Source organism: Myxocyprinus asiaticus, chromosome 4, assembly GCF_019703515.2.
Source record: "Myxocyprinus asiaticus isolate MX2 ecotype Aquarium Trade chromosome 4, UBuf_Myxa_2, whole genome shotgun sequence".
NCBI classification, from domain to species: domain Eukaryota; kingdom Metazoa; phylum Chordata; class Actinopteri; order Cypriniformes; family Catostomidae; genus Myxocyprinus; species Myxocyprinus asiaticus.
In genome coordinates this window covers 47,346,220-47,369,242 of record NC_059347.1, presented here as the reverse complement: position 1 = coordinate 47,369,242, position 23,023 = coordinate 47,346,220, and the positions used below count along the sequence as shown (strand labels likewise).

At 38.8% G+C, this 23,023-nt stretch overlaps 2 protein-coding genes across 5 annotated transcripts in view; one reads left to right on the top strand and one right to left on the bottom strand.

Annotated features, from left to right (window-relative positions):
- LOC127438697 (SWI/SNF-related matrix-associated actin-dependent regulator of chromatin subfamily A member 5) overlaps positions 1 to 2,678 on the bottom strand; it is a 49,134-nt gene extending 46,456 nt beyond the window's left edge. The window contains exons 1-2 of one of the 4 annotated variants that reach the window (XM_051694493.1): positions 2,513 to 2,678; positions 321 to 404 (exon numbers count right to left, since the gene is read on the bottom strand). In XM_051694493.1, coding sequence (XP_051550453.1) covers positions 321 to 404; positions 2,513 to 2,569 — 141 coding nt within the window. In that variant the 5' untranslated portion in view covers positions 2,570 to 2,678. Of the gene's footprint in view, positions 1 to 320; positions 405 to 2,195; positions 2,485 to 2,512 lie in introns of those variants that run through there. The other 3 variants (XM_051694502.1, XM_051694483.1, XM_051694512.1) reach the window with 3 other exon arrangements.
- Positions 2,679 to 2,995: 317 nt separating this feature from the next.
- LOC127438811 (GRB2-associated-binding protein 3-like) overlaps positions 2,996 to 23,023 on the top strand; it is a 49,968-nt gene continuing 29,940 nt past the window's right edge. Inside the window, exons 1-2 of the mRNA XM_051694678.1 lie at positions 2,996 to 3,745; positions 16,801 to 17,104. Of these exons, the coding sequence (XP_051550638.1) occupies positions 3,674 to 3,745; positions 16,801 to 17,104 (376 nt within the window). The 5' untranslated portion in view covers positions 2,996 to 3,673. The remainder of the gene's footprint in view (positions 3,746 to 16,800; positions 17,105 to 23,023) is intronic.

Below are 23,023 nucleotides of genomic sequence, written 5' to 3'. Positions count from 1 at the left end.
ACGAAAGTCATACACATCTGGGATGGCATGAGGGTGAGTAAATGAAGAGAAATTTTTCATTTTTGGGTGAACTATCCCTTTAACCATATAAAGATAGTGTGATGAAACAAAAATCAAAACAATGCAGCAATAGTTCCTGAAAGACCCCATCTTTGAATAACACCTTTGTAGATTAAAGAATATCACCTCTGAACCTCAGCTGCTTGACCAAAACTCATGGTGAGGTCACACTGGTCTGTATTGCAAACCTCAGCCTCACCTGTGGGAAACAGCTCAATGTATTTATAGATCTTTTTGAACTAAACATAATGTACACTCACTCTTTTCTCCTCATACTCGGGGTCCACCAGGCTCTCCTTCACAGCTGCTTTAGGAGGAGGGCCCAGGAGAAATGGTGGGTCCTCCTAGAAGTACACATACACTAATCAGATAAAAAACACATGCAGACAAATGCTTTCAAATACCTCCTATATACATGCATATATATATAGCCTAAGCCACTTGAATGAAACTTATAAAGCCATATGCTGCATCTCACATGTTCTGGTAACTTCAGTACAAGTGCTAACAACACACCTTTGACACAAACTACTTCAATAATATAAATGACTAAGTTGAAGCATGTAACTCTCAATGGTGCAAGCTGATAAGTTCTTTGAACTTGTTATCTGTTAGCCAATCATCTCGCTCGTGTGATATGTCAATCCAACCAGCTCACATGGTGAAAGCTGAGAGGTCCTTTGACCTGTAATCAGGAAGCCAATCAACTTGCGTCCTTTCTCTTTGCCTAACATTTAAATTCACTCAGTTTGCAAGTAGATGGTTTCACTGCAGCGTGCTGCAAGAGTTTTCTCTGAAACCCACCACCTCCCCAGCTCCACCGGTCTAGATCTGCTACATGATTGTATTTAAAACTTGATGCAGCATGTCTTGTGTTTTTCTAATTGTGCAGATGCTTAATTCAGTATGTCTGTGTATGTTCTAGTAGTAGCAAGTCTGCGTACTTGCTCTGCAGGAGCAGCGTTGCAGATCTAATCCGCCAAAACAAATATTCTATCAATATGTCATACCCACTTTAACATGCAAAAATCTTTTCGAGAGTTGTCATGACTGAACTAAGGTTATGCACACTATACACATAACATACATATAACAATACATAAAATATAAAGACCTTAGCTTACTGAATTCAGTGTGACAGTTTCATAAAGCACATTACGCTAATCTGTGGTTCAATACCCAACACAATCAATGTAAATCAAGCGGTACTTGTTTTCATGCAAGAATGGAACACATGGCTTTGCACTGTGGTTTGGCTGGTCATTGTTTACTCTTTACAGCGGGAAAAGTCAAAAGTGTTAAATCACAGGATTTAAACTGCCATTTGCTATGCTTGCACCTTGGTACATACAGCACACTGTGGACATTTGTTTTACTGTTATTTAATCTGTGTTTTGGATTAATTGTTTAAGTGAATGTGTTTTTTAGTGAATCAGTTGAATCAGTGATTCAATGACTCACATAACACATAAAGACGCTCATTTGTCGCCACCTACTGGCTTAAAGATGTAACTGTAGCAAAGGTGACTGAACGAATCTTTATGATGAACGGATTTAAAGTCTCGACTCGCTGGGCTGAATCAAAATCCCCGCCATAAAGCACTGTAATTACCCGGTTGAAAACATTACATTATAGTGTCCGTGCCTTACAAAGAAGTGCCATAGTCACCATAAAAATATCATAATTACTATCGTATTGGCAATTATGACAGTGGTCGCTAATCCCAAGCTTCCATTGTTTCGCTTCAGTTACAATAACTGTAGTAACTGTGATATTTTGGAGGAAGCTATGGCAGCCATGGTAACTTTTTTTGAAGATGCTATGATGTTACGTTATCATAATTAATTCCTATAATAATTACAATGCTTATGTGTAATTACATATTTCTTAAATACGCAACAATTTCTTAATACTTGAAAGTCAATAACATTTTACTTAAATGTTTATAAGCCCTGAACTGGTCATAATAATATACAGTAAGATTCAAACATTATCATAATAACCATCATAATCATAATTATTACGGACACAAACATGCTTATCTGAGCCCAAATAAAGCCATCATGACATTAGAGGCATTTCATCTCACAAACTGTGAGTATGTGTGTGTTTATTAACGTCAGACAGTGCCTACAGCAGGTAGTAGTTGATGTGGAGCAGAGAGATTTTCCTGCGTCCCGTCAGCGCCTGCACGAGTTATGCGCCAGATTCTGCGCCATCCACAGACGAAACACATGCAAATCTTTCTGTTCGACATATAAAAACAACAGGACCTCAAAACACAGAGTAACAGACATCTACAGCTCTGCAGATGTGAAGGGAACTCCGCCTTCCCACCATGTTCGGTTCACCCCCAAACGCAGATGAACTGCAAACTTCTGCGTCCTGTTTTTCATGTCCGTCTGCAAACAGAATATGTACTCTGTCTCTTCTGCTATCTTTTTTCTTTACCTCCTCCGTCTCCGCGTGCGCCTCCCGAGAAGTGGACGGTAGCTCTTCGTCAGACATGCTGGTTAATGCATGGAGCTTTTCATGAGTTATTGGTGAGCAGACAGTAAGTTATAACGCATACATTTGGCATATGCGTCATGACAGAACTGAATAGTCACGGCGCGCGCCGCGCACACGCCCCTTTCAAGGCTATCACAATATCGCGATAGTAAAGCGCTCAGACGGGCTGTTAAGCATGTCGTACGAACTCTCGCGATATTAAAGCTCAAAAACAGAGGAGTAAACAAACTGCCAAGCTTTCTCAACAGCAGCGTGAGACATGATACCAAATTGCCTCATATTTTACACACAACACATTGAGACACAAAGTAGGTAGAGATATAAAATAAATTTAAAGACGTAAATATTTTAATATTTTGTATAATGTCTAGTTTTAAACTAAATGCCCTTGGTTACCAATAGTGTGTTCCTTCCAAATCTGGATTTAACGCTTGAAGTATTTGTGTCGTTCGTTGTGTTGTTTTTTAAATAATATTGGGCACTAGAGGGCGCACAAACACCACAACATTTCCTTGTGCAGTACAACCTGCTACTTCCTTTAAACCTGAAAAATATTTGTAGGACAGGTTATGGTGACATACATAACATAGCCGTGTTAAGATGAAATATACAAGAATAAATCTCTTTGTCTCTGAATTTCCCCCCTCTCCCTTAAGTCTCTCTAGGCTCCAACAACAGATGGCCTAGTGAACCAGTTCAATTCCCCTCACAGCATTTTCCAAACTGACCTTGGGTTGCCACACACACACACACACACACACACACACACACACACACACACGGTCATGTGCTAGTCTGTTACAACATAGTGGAGGGAGGAACATCTTTTCTTCTCCACCCAGATTACACACACACGGATTTGCTTGTACATACATGTCTTTTCTAAGATAACATACAAAAACACACAATCTCTCCTCCCACCCTCTGTTTGTTCCTCCTTCTCTCTCTCTCTCTCTCTCTCTCTCTCTCTCTCTCTCTCTCTCTCTCTCTCTCTCTGATCGATCCTGTGTTTGAGGGGTGTACACAGGATTCTCTCAGCCTTCCTCTCAGTCTGCAATCAGCAACGGACACGCGCACAGGCGCACACACAGAGAGGCAGCTATGAGCGCAGGCGATGTGGTATGCACAGGATGGCTTATAAAATCCCCTCCGGAGAAGAAGCTAAATAGATTTGTGAGTAAAAATCCTGTCTGTCTGTCTATGTGTGTGTTATGTATTCAGCATTAGAAAGCAGGTACTGCAGTTATGATGATCCACTGTCAGTTCAGTGCTGGATGTTCTCTGTGCTTTTATAAAACAGAGTTCATTGCATGTCTGTGCTGCATGATTTTAGAAAACGCTACAGCTGCATACTCTGTGTGCTTCTGTTCTGTATTGCTTACACTTGGGTTCTCTGTGCTTCTCTCCATCTCTGTGTTTTATGCTATTTGACTATGCTATGCTTAAGGCACCTTTTGCATTTTAATCTCTGTTGCCTATGGACTTTAGTTTTTTGTAACGTGATGATGCTTTACTCATTAATGCATTTGTGTGCCGTTTTGCACATGGTTCTGCTGTTTTGTGTTTCCTAGTCTTGCCTGTGTCACATTCAGTGCATTTTGTGACAAGGCAATTCACCTGTGCTGGATTGCTTACAAAGCTCCCTCCATGTTTCTCTTTCATGCTGAAAATACATCTCTATTTGTTTTTGAGTCGGAGCATTGTGCTTTGTCATATAACTGCGGTCTCTGGTATTTGTCTGTTGCTGAAATGCACAGCAGCACATACTCTTTTCCCCGTGTTGTACCTCTGCGTTTGATCTGTCTTCCTCATTTTCATGTAAACATGTATTCTCTGGCTGTTGCTGTGTTCTTGGTGTTTTCATTATTCTTGTTTTGTTTTTGGTATTTTTGTTGTGCTGAACTGTGCTCAAACACAGTGTTTTCTCTGTGCTCAGCACTGATGTATAAAATGCTGCTGAGTGTCCAGAGCTGGGCTTCACTTGGCACAATTTCATCGTCTGTGTCAGACAAAATACTACAGTGAACAGTTTGCCTGCATCTTACTGATGTTACAATGAGCAGTTGGCCTGTGCTGTCACCTGTGTTGGCTTTTTGTTTTGTTGTGCTATTGTGATAATGGCCTTGTCTCTGAATCTGTCTTCAGACATTTACTGTATATATATATATATATAGAGAGAGAGAGAGAGAGAGAGAGAGAGAGAGAGAGAGATTACATTAAAACAGGAACAGTTTAAAAAATGAAATAGTATTCCTCCTAACTGTGTCCTTTTTGTACTGTTTTTAACTGTGCTGTATAATGTGTTAACCAATTAGTTTCTCAAATAATTTGAGGTCATGTGACAACAATCTTTTGAGCTTCCTTTATGACTAGTTGGTTACATGCAATATTTACATATTTTGCTTGTTAATACATGTAATAGAAAATGTAAAATTGCCCTTTCCAAAAGCAAGTGCAAACTAATATTCAAAAGTTGCTTTATACAACTCTAAATACACACACATACACTACACAGACATAGACACATAGACAATCTACATTTGTCTCTGCATAGAAGTGGAGGTCTCATTGTTTGGTTGAGAGGAGGAAGGACAGGGAGGACCATCAGTCATAAGACATGTTTTGGAAGTGTCAGTCTGACACCAGTGTCACTGTGCCAGGAAGTTAAGAAGGGCCCTGCCCTGAGACCACACAGGCAAAAATTAGATGAATTATATTAGGAGGTGTACAAAGAATGAGTGGACATGTGCAAACAAGTGCATCTGCAGTCTGAGAGCGATGGGTCACTGTCTGTGTTTGCGCTTATAGGGGTTTGATAGTAAATAGCTCAAGGGCCTTTTGGGAAATACATCACATGAAATACAAGGATACTCTCTTTCTCTCTCAGAATCAGATTCAAGCAGCTTTATTGGCATAGTAAAACAGCTTTATATTGTCAAAGCATTGTTAACATACAGTACATACAGACTCTCTCTCTCTCTCTCTCTCTCTCTCTCTCTCTCTCTCTCGACTCTCCCTCGACTCTCTCTCTCTCTCGCTTTTCATCTCTCTGGTTTGTGGCTTCATCTGATAGTAAAATATGAGACAGTGGGGAGGAGTGCAACCAGTGTTTTTTTTTCTTTCTCTCTTTTGCCTAGAGAGAAAGATACTCTCTCTTTCTTTTATTCTTCCTTTGTTTGTCTATGTATTTTCAGTGAAATGAGGAAGTACTGGGTGGTGTAGTATAGTCCCATGGTTTAAATGAAAGTGATGGCAAAACAATGTTCTGTTATGGGAAAACCCACCGATACACGTACTGTTCATACACACAAACAGAACCCATGTGCAGATAATCATATATATATATATATATATATATATATAAAAAATACACACCTTTATTGAAGAAGAATCTTGCAATCAGATTATGCATATTAATACCAAATAATATTTAGTTTATAAACACTGGCAGCCAAAAGTTTGGAATAATGTACAGATTTTGCTCTTATGGAAAGAAATTGGTACTTTTATTCACCAAAGTGGTATTCATCAGATAACAATGTATAGTCAGGACATTAATAACGTGAAAAATTACTATTACAATTTGAAAAAAGATTTCAGAACTTCTTAAACTACTTAAAAGATTTCTCATCAAAAACTCCTCCACGTGCAGCAATGAAAGCTTTGCAGATCCTTGGCATTCTAGCTGTCAGTTTGTCCAGATACTCAGGTGACATTTCACACCACACTTCCTGTAGCACTTGCCATAGTTGTGGCTGTCTTGTCGGGCACTTCTCACGCACTTTATAGTCTAGCTGATCCCACAAAAGCTAATTATCTGTTGTCCAATGTCTGTGTTTCTTTGCCCACTCTAAACTTTTCTTTTTGTTTTTCTGTTTCAAAAGTGGCTTTTTCTTTGTAATTCTTCCCATAAGGCCTGCACAACTGAGTCTTCTCTTTACTGTTGTACATGAAACTGGTGTTGAGCGGGTAGAATTCAATGAAGCTGAAAGCTGAGGACATGTGAGACATCTGTTTCTCTGTACTTATCCTCTTGTTTAGTTGTACCTGGGCCTTCCACATCTGTTTCCGTCCTTCTGGCCAGTTGTCCTTTGTCTTTGAAGACTACTTCTACACCTTTGTATGAAATCTTCAGTTTTTTGGCAATTTCAAGCATTGTATAGCCTTCATTCCTCAAAACAATGATTGACTGACGAGTTTCTAGAGACAAGTTTCTTTTTTGCCATTTTTGACCTAATATTGACCTTAAGACATGCCAGTCTATTGCATACTGTGGCAACTCAAAAACAAACACAAAGACAATGTTAAGCTTCATTTAATGAACCAAATAGCTTTCAGCAGTGTTTGATATAATGGCAAGTGATTTTGTAGTACCAAATTAGCAATTTAGCATGATTACTCATGGATAAGGTGATGGAGTGATGGCTGCTGGAAATGGGGCCTGTCTAGATTTGATCAAAAATGACTTTTTTCAAATAGTGATGGTGCTGTTTTTTACATCAGTAATGTCCTGACTATACTTTGTGATCAGTTGAATGCCAGTTTGGTGAATTAAAGTTCCAATTTCCTTCCGAAACAGCAAAATCTGTACATTATTACAAACCTCTGGCCGCCAGTGTATACTTTCAGATGTGTTAAGGTGGGTCAGTTTCTATTTTTATGTGTGCATGTGTGTTTCTGTGAGTTACTGTGTATTTAAATATGTGTGTGTGTGTGTGTGTGTGTGTGTGGGTGGTGGGTGGGTTTGGGTGGTTTACGAGGAAACTTTTTTTTAGGTTACAAACTGGTAATTACAAGGGTATTATGCTATAAATGTGGTTTATGAGGACATTTCTAGTGTCCCCATAATTCAAATCACTTAAAAAACATATTAAACTATGTTTTTTTTTATTTATTTTTTTTATGTAAAAATGCAGAAAGTTTTTTGTGAGGGTTAGGTTTAGGGGTAAGTTTAGGGTTAGGGGATAGAATCTATAGTTTGTAGAGTATAAATATCATGGAGAGTCCTCATAAGGATAGCTGCACCAACATACTCACCTCATGCCATCCCAGATGTGTATGTCTATTGGCAGAAGAATATTTCAGCTCTGTAGGTCCTCACAATTCAAGTGAATGGTGACCAGAACTTTGAATCCCCAAAAATCACAAAGTCAGCATAAAAGTAATCCATTAGACTCCAGTGGTTTAATTCATGTTGTCAGAAGTGATATGATAGGTGAGGGTGAGAAACAGATCAATATGTATGTCCTTTTTTACTCTCTAAATCTCCATTTTCACTTCCACATTCTTCTTCTTTTGTTTTTTTGGTAATTGCATTCTTCATGGATATCACAATTACTGGTGGAGATTTATAGGACAAAAAGACTTCAATATTGATATGTTTCCCACTTGCACCTCTCATATCCCTTCAGAAGACATGGATTAAACCTTTGGAGTCATGTGGATTACCTTTATGCTGGATTTATGTGATTTCTGGTGAGTCAAACTTCTGGTCACTATTCACATGCATTGAATGGACCTACTGAGCTGAGATTCTGTTTTCTACAAATCTTCATTTGTGTTCTGCAGAAGAAAGAAAGTCATACACATCTGGGATGGCATGAGGGTGAGTAAATTATGAGAGAATTTTAATTTTTGAGTGAACTATCCCTTTAATATTTTTTCAGTATACAGTACTTCCAAACACACATAGCCTTCGAACACAAATCCAAAGACTTATCATAACTCCTTTGCACCATTCTGGAAAAACATCAGTGGATATACACTCTTTGTTGTTTGTTTAGAGAAAACACGTTGAACTTTTGCACAGATTCACACATGCTGTATAGGCAGTCCGTTTTTGTTGTCTGCTTCTCCTTCTGAGAGGAACTAATATGGACCAAACAAACATGTGCAGCCACAGATAACTCTACCTACACTCTCACGCACACTTTTGCTTCAGAAACATGAACACAGTTTACATATGCACAACATGCATATAAACAGAACAGGTTGATGTTTGCTTGTCAGCAAACTTTGGGCCAGTTTCAGACTTCCCTTCTGTGAAGAGTTCTGGGAAAACATAGCTCTAGTTCCTCTCTTTGACCAGAACAGACTCACAAGCACATGCATAAGAGGAAGAAAATGTAACTGTTCCAAAAGAAAGAATAGAGACAGAGGTAAATTGAGGTCATGCCTTGACCCTGCCGCAGTGAGCATGCTCAGAATAACGTGTGGTCACGATGAACAATTCTGCAGAAAAACCGTTCAGAGTAACGTATGCGGTTCACTGAAATTTACATGCAACCTGTCACACATTAGTCTCAGTCACGATGATAGAAATGCTCGAGATAAACAGTTTTTAAGCAACATCTGCTGGTTTGTGCTCTGTCACTCTACATTTACGTTGAACCCCGTTTTAAACAAGAAAGTGTCTACAGGTTCAGTTAATTGTAAGGATGAGAGTAAAGCAGACCTTGTGACTAATACTCAACAATTTTTTTTGGCTTTTTTCGGTTGAAACCTTATTAGTTGAAATATTGCTGAGGGTTCAGAAAATCTGAAACCACTTTTGTCAGCTTTCTTTTTTGCATGTACCAAATATTTCAGACCAGAAAGCTTCTGTTAGCAGGATTTCAGCAAACTGGGCTTTTCAAAAAATATATAATAATAATATCCTCTAAAACACCCAGTTCTACATTTATGTTCTCTGTCACTTGCAATATTAATGAGCTGTGATTACTTTTTAGGAAACATTTGTGGTCATATCCCCCCTTTAACTGTAAAGTGTATTTTTATTAGTGACCTGTAGTGTCAGATATTTTAAGCATGGTACAAAACACACACAACATACACACACACAAACAGTAGCCTATATATGAAAATGTTCAGACATTATATCAGAATAATCCAGTGGTTCTCAGATTTTCGTTGGTCAAAAAAAAATCTGATAAGGAAACTCAAAATCTGACTTACATAATAATGAAAATAAATCATATTTTAAAAAAAATTATATATATAAAAAAACTGCTTTAAAAACATTAACTGCATTTCCTTTTAGCTTCATTTCACTCTTTTGATGAATAATGAGAAGTGTGTTATTTAAAAAATACAATGAAAACTACATGCGCTCTTTCAGTTTTAACAGTTTTGTTAAATAGCAGAAAATTGCACTGTAACTTTCAGCTGTGGTACAAAAATAAAGCATTTTATTATATACTTTTTAAAATATCCAAAAAGAAGTAAAATAGAATAAATAATATAGGGAAATAAATAAAATAGTGATACTGATTTGCAGGTGCAACGTTAAAGGAATAGTTCTCCCATAAATAAAAATTATATCATCGTTACTCACCCTCAAGTCGTTCCAAACCAGACTTTTTTTATCCGTGGAACACAATGATGAGGGATGAAAGGACTGTGATTGTGACTGTCATTTAAATGAGTTAAAGTCCTCGATATTTAAGAACCAGGGATGTCTTCCGTGCGTCAATCCATGTTGTTCCTGTCTATGTGTGTGTACACTGGTAACCCATTCAGGCCCATTCAGAATCAGGAGACTTTTTTTGCATTTTCTACACTGATTTTGGGAGGAAATTTGGAGTTAATAGATTAATTTAAACATGGTAAAATGTGGTAAAATGGAGCTGAGAGTACTTCACTATTATTCACTGCTGAAAGCATAATCAAGTTAGCTAAAATATTTAATAAACATACACTCAAGAGACGAGTGATCAATTCAGTTGAGATCTGCTGGCGAAACTTCTGTGTGAGCCTGGTAATAACTACCAAATTTGATTCTCTTTGGTCACTAGTATCTTCATCTAAATAGGTGAAGGCTTTGGCTGGACTGAGTAAAAGTTGTTCATAAGCAAGTTTGCCATTGGAGAGAACTGGAGAGTTACAGGTTGCTCCATTGGGATTGTCATTGATGTAAGAATACTGTACAGTAAGTCACTTTGGATAAAAATCATCTGGTACATTACCAAAGTAAATGGAGAAGTTTTGAGTCTTGCTTAATAAGGCTGACAGGACTCAGCACTTGGTCTGGGTCTCTGAGAAAAGGAAGTAAGTGTGGCTTGTGACGCCAGAGGAGCAGTAAGCCTGCAATCTCTGTGGCTTTCTTACTCACAATGCATTTGTTGAGATCAGTTTTTACATCTGGAAAAATGATCTCTAGAGAGGAAGCCAGGGTTTTCCTCATGATTCGAGTGGGACAGTGTGACCTTTTATTAAATATTGCTCTAAGAATACAATGTTGTTTTATAGCTTTTACATGAAAAAACATACTGAAGCAATCAGAACTATGGACTTCTGAAACCTTAATGACACTTTGCTGTCTGTTAAAAAGATTAATTAGATGCTTGAGGCTTCTTTGAGACATATTTATCATCGGGTGTAATGGATGACTGCATTGGTGAAATCATGGTCACAACTACAGAGAGAAAACAGCAACCAATTCAACAAAGAAACTTCAGCTTGAAACAAGAGAGAAGTGAATGATGTAACAGACAGAAGCAAAACTAAACTAAATGGATAGCTCTGACTCTCAATCATAAACTGCGTTCGAAGGTGTTGTAAAATGTTTTAGTTAACCAACCAAATGTTAACCAAAAAATTTGCTCCATGTCGTAACATCTAAATGTACTTGTTTTTTTAAGTTGGGTGAAGCCGAGTCAACTCAGAACATTAGATTACACCAGCATTATACATTTTAAGGGTCAGATTAGGTAGAAATAGCTCGGCAAATACTTGGCATCTACAAACACCTACAGCTATGAAAATGAACTATGTTACTTGGTGGCAGAAATTTGTTTTAATTTATTTTTTTATTTCCTTTATTATTAATAATAATTAATAATAATAAATCTAACTTTTTATTGAACATCAGTGCGGTGCCCTTTTGTCTTATTGCCATTGTTTTATGAAAGCAATAAGCCACTCAAAGTCGTACGTTAGTATAACAAGATGTGCTTTGGTTCTTGAATATTCAGGAATGAATATCACAAACTCAAGAACATAAAAAATTAAGAACCTTCTGTTCCTTTACTGCAGTTACATATTCTAATAAATGGGAATTATTGGAAAACCTAAATGACAGCAGGTGTTTGTTTAAGGAAAATCAGGTGTTTGGTCTATCTGATGGTTAGGTGGCTTTCCTACTCTTGTTCATCTCACTAATGTCTCTCTTGCATTGCGTCATAAATCATGTACAAGACTACAAACTGTGATAAAAAAAAAAAGAGAAAGAAAGAAGGAGAGGGAAACTATGAGTAAACTTGGGACTGGATGGAAGCTGCTTTCTCTCTCTCTCTCTCTCTCTCTCTCTCTCTCTCTCTCTCTCTCTCTCTTTATCTCTTTCCTGCCTTTCTCTTTGCTAAGAAAAGCATTTCTTTTGTTTTGGTAATAAGTGAAAATGGAGAGTCACATGCTTAGGAGAATTCTTTAAAATATTTTTTTATAAATTTGTCCAGAACCTGAGGCAGGCACAGCTTGTACAGTGCTGGGAAAGTAACCTACTTAAAATAATACATAATATAAAATAATTGAATAATGACCTATAATATAATAAAAGGCTTGAATTAACCTCATAAGCTAATAATAACCCAATTATCCCATGATGTCATAATAACCTAATAACCTCTTAATATTATAACAACATAATACAACTAATGACCATATTTGAGCTCTGATTACAGTGCTGAAACTGGGTTTCTAGTCACTGATGAAGCCAGGGGATTTATACTGATTGACTTGGTGTTGAAGTGTTGATTAAACATTCTGTAACCATATGTGTAACCTGTTTTTGCTCTGAGAGATTCATGTTTTCTGTATGTGTTTCTTGAGAAGTGAGTTTGTACAGTAAGTCGTCTTGGACTGCACATGTCTTATAGTCATTCAAGGGCATAGATTTGGCTTGAACATTGGGGGGCTTACAGTATGAAGAATTTACATGTTTCCATTGATCATGGTATAAATATTGGGGGGTCGTACTTGCTTGTTTTGATTATTGGGGGTTACCTCCCCCATCCCCCTGGAACCTACACCCCTGTAGTCATTCCTTTTCCAATTTAGACGGAAGTTATCTGTGAGTCAATCCATTTCAGACAGATGTTTATCTGTAATATCCATGCTTTTTCTGTTTGTTATATTCTCAGTGTTCACTTTCCTTAGAAAACAGTTAGGTTAAAAGCCCTTAGGTTATATTGAGTTTGTTCATGGACCGATTCCTGCCCACTATCAACACCCCGTGTCACTACCCAACCAGTATCATCAAATTTTAAGAGCAAACCCAACCTGTACCTGAAATCGCTAATTCTCTTGAATAGACTCATGCACGGATTTTCACAGGCGTTGTTTTACAATATTTCTGCTGACTCAAAGATGGAGTGTGTGCACACATGCACAAAATCAGTTGTATTAAATTCAGAGACATAAAATGGGGATGAGACAGACCACTCAATAGAAAAATTAATGGGAGAAATTGCAATGCCTAATGCCAATGGCTTTAGGAAAGTCCCGCCTTTCAGTTAAAAGAGTCAATTGCCTTTTTGATAACATTTTTCTAGAACAGGGGTGGGGAACCTTTTTCCTATTAAGGGCCATTAGAGTATTTACAAAATGATTCACTGGCCATGCAATTGCTTGCAATGTCTGACTGTGGGTTGAAATTGACATACGCATTCTGTTACATGCTCACACACCAAGAAAAAAAGTTAAAAAGGTCTTTGTATTATACTATTTTTTGCGTTGTTATTATTTAAAATTATTTTGAATCATTATAATTATTATTATTATAATTATTATTTTACAATTAATGGAATCAAGGCCATTTTTTTGCTTTTCAGATTATTCCTCAAATGGCTTAGCAGTCCGGGTAAAATGGTCTCATTGGCTTTATATGGCCCTGAGGCCTGACGTTACCTAACCCTGGTCTAGAACATGCATGCTCATTAGCTGGATTAGCCTGAAAAATACAGTACCATTTGAAAGCTTAAGAAAACTCGTTGCGGTGAGTTTTGGCGATTGTGAGAACGTGAGCTTGTCTGTGTTGTGGTGATGGTCATTTTCAGGGTGATTCTGTAACTATGGGCTCCTTTGACATCAATTTCAAAGTATACATTTTTATATCAGTGCTGAAATATATCAGTTCCTACTGTATAAATCCATGTAAACATCCGCATTGTGTAAATGCCTTTTACTGCACAGCAACTTTGCATTTGACAGATGCGACGTGTATTTCTTATGGACAACAGAGAACAAGCTCTGAACTTAAATAAGCCTAACACACTTCCAATACAGAGATAAGGTGCAGTTTACTCTTACTATACAGAACTAATTATCTAAATTCTTTCTACATTGAAAATACTGTAACTACACTGAACTAAGAATCCATACAGAACTTTAAAAAGCTCTGAAATAGCAGAGGTAGCCATTAATAAAGCATGATCTTGCTTTGTTTTATTCAGCATTATATATGATTGGGTCTGTGGAATATTGTTCACGTTTTTCACCGTAATAATTACTAGAAACTGGTTTCCAAACTTCTTTTCTAATTGACAGATTCGTCCAAATCTGACAAGTGTCCATAAAGTGATAGTTCAGCCATAAATTAATGTTCTGTCATCATTTCCCCACCCTCATGTTATTCCAAACCTGTGTGACTTTCTGTATTTTGTGGAACCCAAAATATATTAGACATAATGTTAGAGACTGACAGTCTCAGTCACGATTTAATTTTAAAATATGGAGGAAAAAAACATGCAGTGAAAGTAAATGGTGACTGAGGATAACATTCTGTTTGACATCTCATTAATTGTGTTGCATTGAAGAAAGTCATACAGGTTTTGAACAACATGAGGGTGAATGATGATAATTATTATTACATTATTATTATTATTATTATTATTATTATTATTATTGTACACATGTTAAATGTGTAATGGAATAATGGGGAGTAAACATCCATTATGTTACATATGAAAGTAACTAGTTACTCGCTACTTTAGTATTCTTTTAATTGGATACCTTTTTACTCTTTCTCAAATAATTTACATAATTAACATAATTCTACTTGAGTAATAATTTTTTCAAGTAATTGTACTTTTACTTGAGTACAGTTTTTGGATACTCTACACACCTCTGAAAGTGAAATATGATCTCTGTAAGACATCAAAGACAAACTTTTCATGTCTGCTTCGATCACTGCTTCTGTCAGCCCCATAAACTCTATATGAACTCTTACCATAGGCTGTTTTCTTACAAAAGAGCTATTTTTTACTTGTTTGTGAGATTGCTTGGGTAAAAAATCCAATGTTATGTCTCAGAAGTTCAAAACAAAATATGCAGAAAAACCATAATAAACAAATTATCTACAGAATATGTACTGAACAATTGATGATGAAATGTGATACATCATAGCAAAGCACAAGATTTCAGCTTTCCAACGACACCTGGATGGAGTTTCTAGTCAACTCATCAGTCGAGATATTTGACTCAGCTGCATTAGAGCTCCACCTACATTTCAGATCTGTATATTGTGATGGAAGGTGATTGAGGAAAAAATATTTTTCTAGTATACTTGCTGTCATCTAATGCAGGGTTTCTCAAGCTTTTGCCCACTGCAACCCACTTTTTTTTGCATGGCAGTAAAGGGGAGGGTGGGGGGGGCAAATAGATTAATAGGTACTTAATCTAGTTATGTGTAACGATGACTCGGACAAACTGGGATTAAGATCCATGTGCGGTTTATTAAACAACAGCAGAATCAGAATACAAACAGGCATGGGTTGAAATACAGAGAATAACAATAGCAATGTAGACAGAGCAGTAATCATGGTCATAACAGGCAGAAGGTCAGGGCAGGCAGCAGAAAGACAACTTCAATATCCAGATAAGGCTGGGTCAGAAGGCAGGCAGCAATTATGGTAGAAACACTCAGAAATGTAGCCATAACAAAACAAGACTTTGCACTGAGCCTAGCTTGCTCAGTGCTTAAATAGTCCGTGAAATGGGGAACAGGTGTGTGTGCAATCAGTCCAGGTATGTGGGTTCTGGGATTTGTAGTCCAATTGCTAATACTCAGGTGAGAGAGACCTCCGGTGGCAGACAAGAGGATTTTAAGAGGTGGCATTCGTGACATTATGTTATTTGCTTATGATATAGCGGCCTAATATCTAAAGCCCAATATTTGAAATTTTGGTGCTACTGGCTGAAGTTTTCATACGGTCCCTTACCACACCTGCCACAGTTTTAGCATGTTTTAGTACAATGTGAGGACTTTTCAGACGGTCCCTTATCCACCATAGGCACAATTTCCAATGAATATCAATGTTCAATTAATGATCTTGAATGATTTAACTGTGACACCATCGGACCAGCTTAAATATGGGACAAATCGCATCCTGTATTGATTCGGTACTGGACGCATCATTTCATCTTTAAAGAAGCGTATTTTATGGGACGGGTGGCAACCCTACTTGGTACTGCTGCTCTGAAATGATGATGTCCAGAGATTGGATTGCATTCAGACTAGCACAGTAATGCATGGAGCTAGCGCATGCAACACTACCTAAAGAGACCTTGTCCAAAAAGAACGATTCGTATATAATGATTAATGTCATTTACATAAACCTGGAGATATTAAAACGATTCGACAATAGAGGTCACTGTTGCCCCAAACATTGCAAATGTACAGTTCTATCCTTCTAATTGGTCATTTGTACTCATGACAGAAAAGATCTCGCAACACAGCATACAATGATCCGCAACCCACTTTTGGGTCGCGACCCAGTGGTTGAGAAACCCTAATCTAGTGGTGTGAAATAAGATTCTTACAGGGAGATAGAGCAAACAGAACCAGAATTACATGCTTATAAAGTTTGAATTAAAAATATAAAATAATTTATATATATCTTAAAAGGAACTTTGGTTAAAATTAAAGCACACATTCATTTTTATACATTTAATTTATAATTAATTACAAACCTGAACTGAAACTTGAACTTATACAGGTTCTTGTGCAAAACTGTAGTTTGACCCTAAATGGATATATGTAGATGATGAGAGAGAGAGAGCACTCTTTTTCAGAAACAAAAACGTAGTTGTCTGTAGTTAGAAAACAAGACTAGACCCAAAGATCAAAGAAGACATTTTAACTTCAGTGCTAATCAGTGTGAGTGTCTTTACCTGCCCAGCGCCACAAAGCTAATCTAATTCTGTTTCCCTATCAATCTGTCTCTGTCTCTCAGTTATGGCGGAAGCGATGGTTTGTTCTCCGGAGGGGTCGGATGAGTGGAAATCCTGACGTTTTGGAATATTACCGCAGCAAGAATTCCCGTAAACCAATCAGAACTATTGACCTTCAGGAGTGTGAGGTCACCATTGAGGCAGAGGTGCAGCTCACAAAACGTCAGTACCAGAATCAGCACCTGTTTGTGGTGAAGACCACCAAACGCACCTTTTACCTACTGGCCAAAACGGCAGAGGAGATGAACATCTGGGTTCAGAGTATTGGACAGATTTGTACATTTGGAGGACTGAATAGATGTACAGGTGAGAAGTTCCTGAATGAAGCTGTTAGATACAGTATGTTTACAGTATGTCATATATTATTACATTCATTTACTGGACAGATGCTGTCCAATTACTGGGACTAACATGGTGTTGTCAGAGCCCCTGTTCTAGTAAATTGGTTCTTAAGTGGTGGGTTGTGACCCAAAAATGGGTTACAGTTGTCTGTTCAGATAGGGTTGCATCACACAAGGGAAAAAACAATGTTACAGTAAATATAAATAATAAAGTGCAACTAACCATATAATCATGCATAGTTAAGATAGCAAAACAAATATGCTTATCAACTTTTAAAAGGGTGGAGAAAACACTTCCTGTATCTTGTTGTTGACACCAAATGCTGTGTGTCCAGTCTAATTCTGCAATATTTTGCAGCAAATTAATTTGTAATTTGGTAGAAACTAGCCAGATATGTTCAATTTAAAGTCTGCATCCCGAAGCAAATCCAGTTTAGAACCACTATCCTAGTGGTTTGTGTACATTCTATGACACGTTGAGCCATGCTGCTCATGCAGATGGTTTAAGTTTGGGGCCACATCCATACAAATCCATTTTCATATGAAAATGCATTGATTTCGCTACGTTTATGCCTCTCATCCACACTGGAACTGCGCTTTCCCTCACCGAAAATTGAGACTTTCAAAAACACTCCATAACCACATACTTTGGAAACCGATGATGTTAAGAAACTGAAAACGGAGGTTTCAAACTTAAACAGATTAGTGTGTACATGGCCTGAGTCAGGCTTGTGCCATTTCTCGATTCCATTACCCCCTCTTTTCTCCATTATTTCCAGTCCAATAAAAGTGACAAAAAAAAAAAAATCATTAAAAAAGATGGTTTGAAAAAATATAAATACATGAACATCTGCTCACAAATCTAGTTATAGTAATACACAAGTACAGCTGAGACAAGAGCTCCATTAAAACACTGGCACGGATGTTATGGAAAATCACCTCATTCATACCTGAGCAGTGATGAGTGATGCGAGACAAGTGATGAGATAAGTTCAGGTGATGCACTAACATCAAGGGATACAGGGAGTTATATATTTCACATTATTGGAGCCATGGTGCAATGGTTTTACAGCCGATACCGATCACTGATCTTCTTGTCACCTGATCTGCCAATACCGATCATTTCACCTTTTATCAGGATCTGTCATAACTGTCTGTATGTAAGCTTTCTGCACACTGTCACTATTAATAGAATTTTCCTCATCCCAGTAATTTTACTTTGCCTAGTTTTTGCTGACAAATTAGTATAAAAGTCTTATTAAAAACGCTTTTTTAATAAGACTTTAAAACAAGTATAGGCTAACAAAATATTCTCTATATTAAGGTAGATAGCCCTATATAAAATGAAGCTTAGTGTCAAACTGAAGACTAACTGATAACCCATAGATGCAATTCAACTTAATGTGACATATTTGGTTATTGATTCCTTGTCATTATTTCATATAATTCTTATTATTAACTTATTTTATTTCTATTTCATTTTTGCATAATATTTAATAAATTATATTATGGTATCTTAATATTGTATTTTGTATATTTATAAATTCCTTCCCTGCCTTTTCATTTAGCTGTAGTTCATTTTTCACTTATTGCTGCTTGAACTTTAATGAGGGGAACACACGCTCTCTCATTAAGGGCAAGAGTTGAAAGGAAAGCAGAGAAAGAGTGCTTGTTTCTGGAATTTACAGGTGCCATAGGTGAATTACGGACCGGACCAACGTGGACCGGGAGGGCCCTGGGCTGGAAGGTCTCGCGGCCCATCCACTTTGAAAACAAATATTTAGTATAAGCTTGAATATGTGGGCCCAACAGCTTATACAAGGCCCCCTCAATAGGCCCCTGTGACTATGAGGGCCCTCAGACTTCTTATAGAACCCTTTTGCCTAACTGTTTCTAATTTACATTTTTTGAGCAACTCTTTAACCCTATAAAGCCGCTTGCATCACATTTGATACATGACATTCTAGAGCCTCTACATCATCAGCATGATTAAAACTTAGCTGAAAAACCTGTTATATGCTGTGTACTATATCTTTACTGCCTCTTGGTGAAAGTTTTCATGCTCTTCTGGAAGTAGTAGACCTAATAATATATCTTCACATTTTGATGCACTCATCTTTTTGATGTGAAATCTTTGCTGATTTTGATAAAGTAAAATGAACAATAACGATTATATTTTTACTGATATTTCAAAATTAGTATTATTGAATTGAAGCAACATGTGCTCACTTAAAGTTGTATTATTTTATAGCCAAATCGTGTTGATACAACAGGCTTTTGAGGTATATCTCTCAATCATCATTCCATTCCATTCATGTACACCGCAATAAAAACACTTTTAAAATACTGACATATAATTTTTAAAGATAAATTTGAAGTGTGATTTATTTTACATATACAGCTTGCACTGTCATTATTTAGATATTTAGATTTAGATTATTTAGATTGTTTTTACACATATCTCATGGTTTGTTATTATAATGGAATCTTACTATAAAAGGTTTTACAATTGAACTTTTTTTTAAACATCATTATAGTGTTTGGTGTACAAAAACATGATAAATGATTAAACAAAATCATATTGCTTTTGTGGTGCTAAATTGTAATGTCATGCATTTCTATAGAGCAAGGAGAGGAAGTCATGGCCAATCTCCGAAACATTTGGCATCTCTGAAAAGCCCAGGGTGTCCTCTTAAGATACACAAACTATATACTATTCATCACTATAACTGCATGTTTGCCCTACATTACAAAAAATAACTTGGCTTGAGTGGTTAGGAAAAATAAGATTTTGAAATTTTATTTTGTGTGGTACAAAAGTACAGATTCAACTAGATACATAAAGTTTGTAGAGACAAAAAGAATGTTGGTTTGACAAAACCTTGTCTCAAAGTTTTAAATAGTTTTAAATAGGTTATAAATAGAGTATAGGGATGATCACTTCTGAATGGAACGCTGATGAGTTAGAAAAGATATGGCAGCGCAAGCCAGAGCTGCCTGAACTCTTTGCCAAGTTTCACCAAATCCATGCATAGATGCTGTAAGAGCTTATTTGATTAAATTCTTCAATATTTAAAGTGTTTAATGATGTTAAAATATTTCATAATGTATTATTGCCCCTTTAAATATATGCACATTTACACCTTTTGTTACATGCTTGTTTTTTGTTTAGTTTTTTGTATGCATAATTTGTAGTATTTACAAGTATTTACATTGAGTTTACATTGATATGTATAACAAACGCTAAAATAGTACTGTCTATTTAAGAACAGTGGCTGTTCAGCGAACAGTTGAGCGGTTTCTTTACCACATCCGTGCTGTGTGTATGAATTATTCTGACTGTAAATAACAGAATGGGTATTAAAAGAGCAAGGCAGTAGGAACTGATTTTTGTGGAAATAATAAAAATACCCCTTAACATTTCGTCATTACTTTCGTTAACGAGATTAACACAGAATACAACAGTTTGACAGCACTTAACGTCCTGGTTACTTTCGTAACCTCCGTTCCCTGCTGGAGGGAACGAGATGTTGTGTCGATGTAGTGACACTAGGGGTCACTCTTGGGAGCCTGAAACACCTCTGATCTTTGAAAAAAAGGCCAATGAGAATTGGTGAGTGGAATTTTCATGCCACTCCCCTGGACATACGGGTATAAAAGGAGCTGGTATGAAACCACTCATTCAGGTTTTGTGCTGAGGAGCCGAGACCAGGTCCCGGCCATTTCAGCGGGTAGTTCAGCACTGTGGCAAGAGGGACACAACGTCTCATTCCCTCCACCAGGGAACGGAGGTTACGAAAATAACCAGGACGTTCCCTATCTGTCACTCACTCGACGTTGTGTCGATGTAGTGACACTAGGGGTCCCTATACAAAACGCCACAACTAGCTGAACTGTGTTACATGAAGTGGCTGTGTGTGACCGGCAGACTGCTGTGTGCCTCGTAGCCAGCGCACCAGGCCGTCACGTAACCTCCCCCAACGCTCTATATGAGCGTCGAACAGTCCTTCAGGAACAAGTCAACTGCTCAACAAATAGGGACAGGCTGGCCCAGCTGAGGCCTCTTTTCCATCTCTTTTCTCCCCAAAAAGAGTGGAATTTGTTAACTGACTGGGAGCCCTAAGTGTCTACGTCTGGGGGGTGTCACTCCCAAGGGGAAGACACCGCGGAGACCACACCCCACCCAAAAGGGGGGGGTACTTCAAGTGGAAATACATCACATGGTCTTACCGAGTCTTGTCGGAAGTATGTCATGTGGAGAGTCGCAGGGTAGGTCCTACCCAAGGGGGGAGGAGTTTCTACAAGCATGGCGACCGGAGGGCCCTCTGCTCAAGGAAGACGTAGTTTACCAAGAGGGAAACGATTTTACGGAAGTTAAATCGGAAGGTTACCTATGGGGAACCACCGCATGCGGAGCACCTACCTCAGTACAGGGCCTTACCAGCACACTTACTGAGCCGGCAGCGAGTTTCTCCGCAAACTCGACTGCCACAGGGCTAAGGAGGAAAGTCATCCAGGGATCACAGTCTGTGAACACTACTGGGAGTCAAGAGAGCACGTCTTCCCCTGGAGGGAGGGGAAAGGCGCTATGCGCAAGCGGTACACCCGGCCAGCTGTCCTGGAACTTACCTGCTTGTGCCTGCCACTACACGGGACGAAACCGACTCAACCCGGAGATTGTAGAACCTCGCAAAGGTGTTGGGTGTTGCCCAGCCTGCTGCTCTGCAGATGTCTGCCAAAGAGGCGCCACCGGCCAGGGCCCAGGAGGCCACCACACTCTTGGTAGAGTGGGCTCGTAACCCCGCATGGGGTGGCACGTCCTGAGCTTGATATGCCATAGCGATGGTGTCAATGACCCAGTGGGCAATCCTCTGTTTGGAGATAGCACTTCCTTTCCGCTGTCCACCAAAGCAGACAAAGAGCAGCTCGGAGTTTCTAAAGCTCTGCGTGCGATCCGAATATATGCGTAAAGCTCGCACCGGACACAGCAATGCCAAGGCTGGGTCTGCCTCCTCCTGGGGCAGCGCTTGCAGGTTCACCACCTGATCCCTAAAAGGGGTCGTGGGAACCTTGGGCACATAGCCCAGTCGGGGTCTCAGGATCACGTGAGAGTAACCCGGACTGAATTCCAGGCATGATTCGCTGACAGAGAATGCTTGCAGTTCCCCTACCCTCTTGATGGAAGTGAGTGCAGTCAGGAGGGCAGTCTTGAAAGAGAGTGCCTTAAGCTCAGCTGACTCCAAGGGCTCAAAGGGAGCTCCCTGTAGACCCTGAAGGACTACAGAGAGGTCCCACGGGGGAACGAGGCACGGTCTAGAGGGGTTCAACCTCCTAGCGCCTCTCAGGAACCTGATGATCAAGTCGTGCTTCCCCAAGTACTTACCATCTACTGCATCGTGATGAGCCGAAATAGCGGCTACATACACCTTCAAGGTGGAGGGGGACAGCCGTCCCTCCAACCTGTACTGCAGGAAGGAAAGCACCGATTCGCCTGCGCATCTCTGGGGGTCTTCCTGTCAGGAAGAACACCACTTAGTGAACAGATACCACTTCAAGGCATACAGGCACCTTGTGGAGGGAGCCCTAGCCTGAGTGATCGTGTCTATCACTGGGGCGTTAGGCCACTTAAGTCCTCCACGTCCCATCCAAGGGCCAGACGTGGAGATTCCAGAGGTCTGGTTGCGGGTGCCAGATGGTGCCCCGTCCCTGAGAAAGAAGGTCCTTCCTCAGGGGAACTCGCCGGGGGGGGGGCTGTCACGAGGAGCGTGAGATCTGAGAACCATGTCTGGGTGGGCCAGTAGGGTGCTATTGGGATGACCTGCTCCCCATCCTCCCTGACCTTGCACAGGGTCTGTGCAAGTAGGCTTACTGGGGGAAATGCATA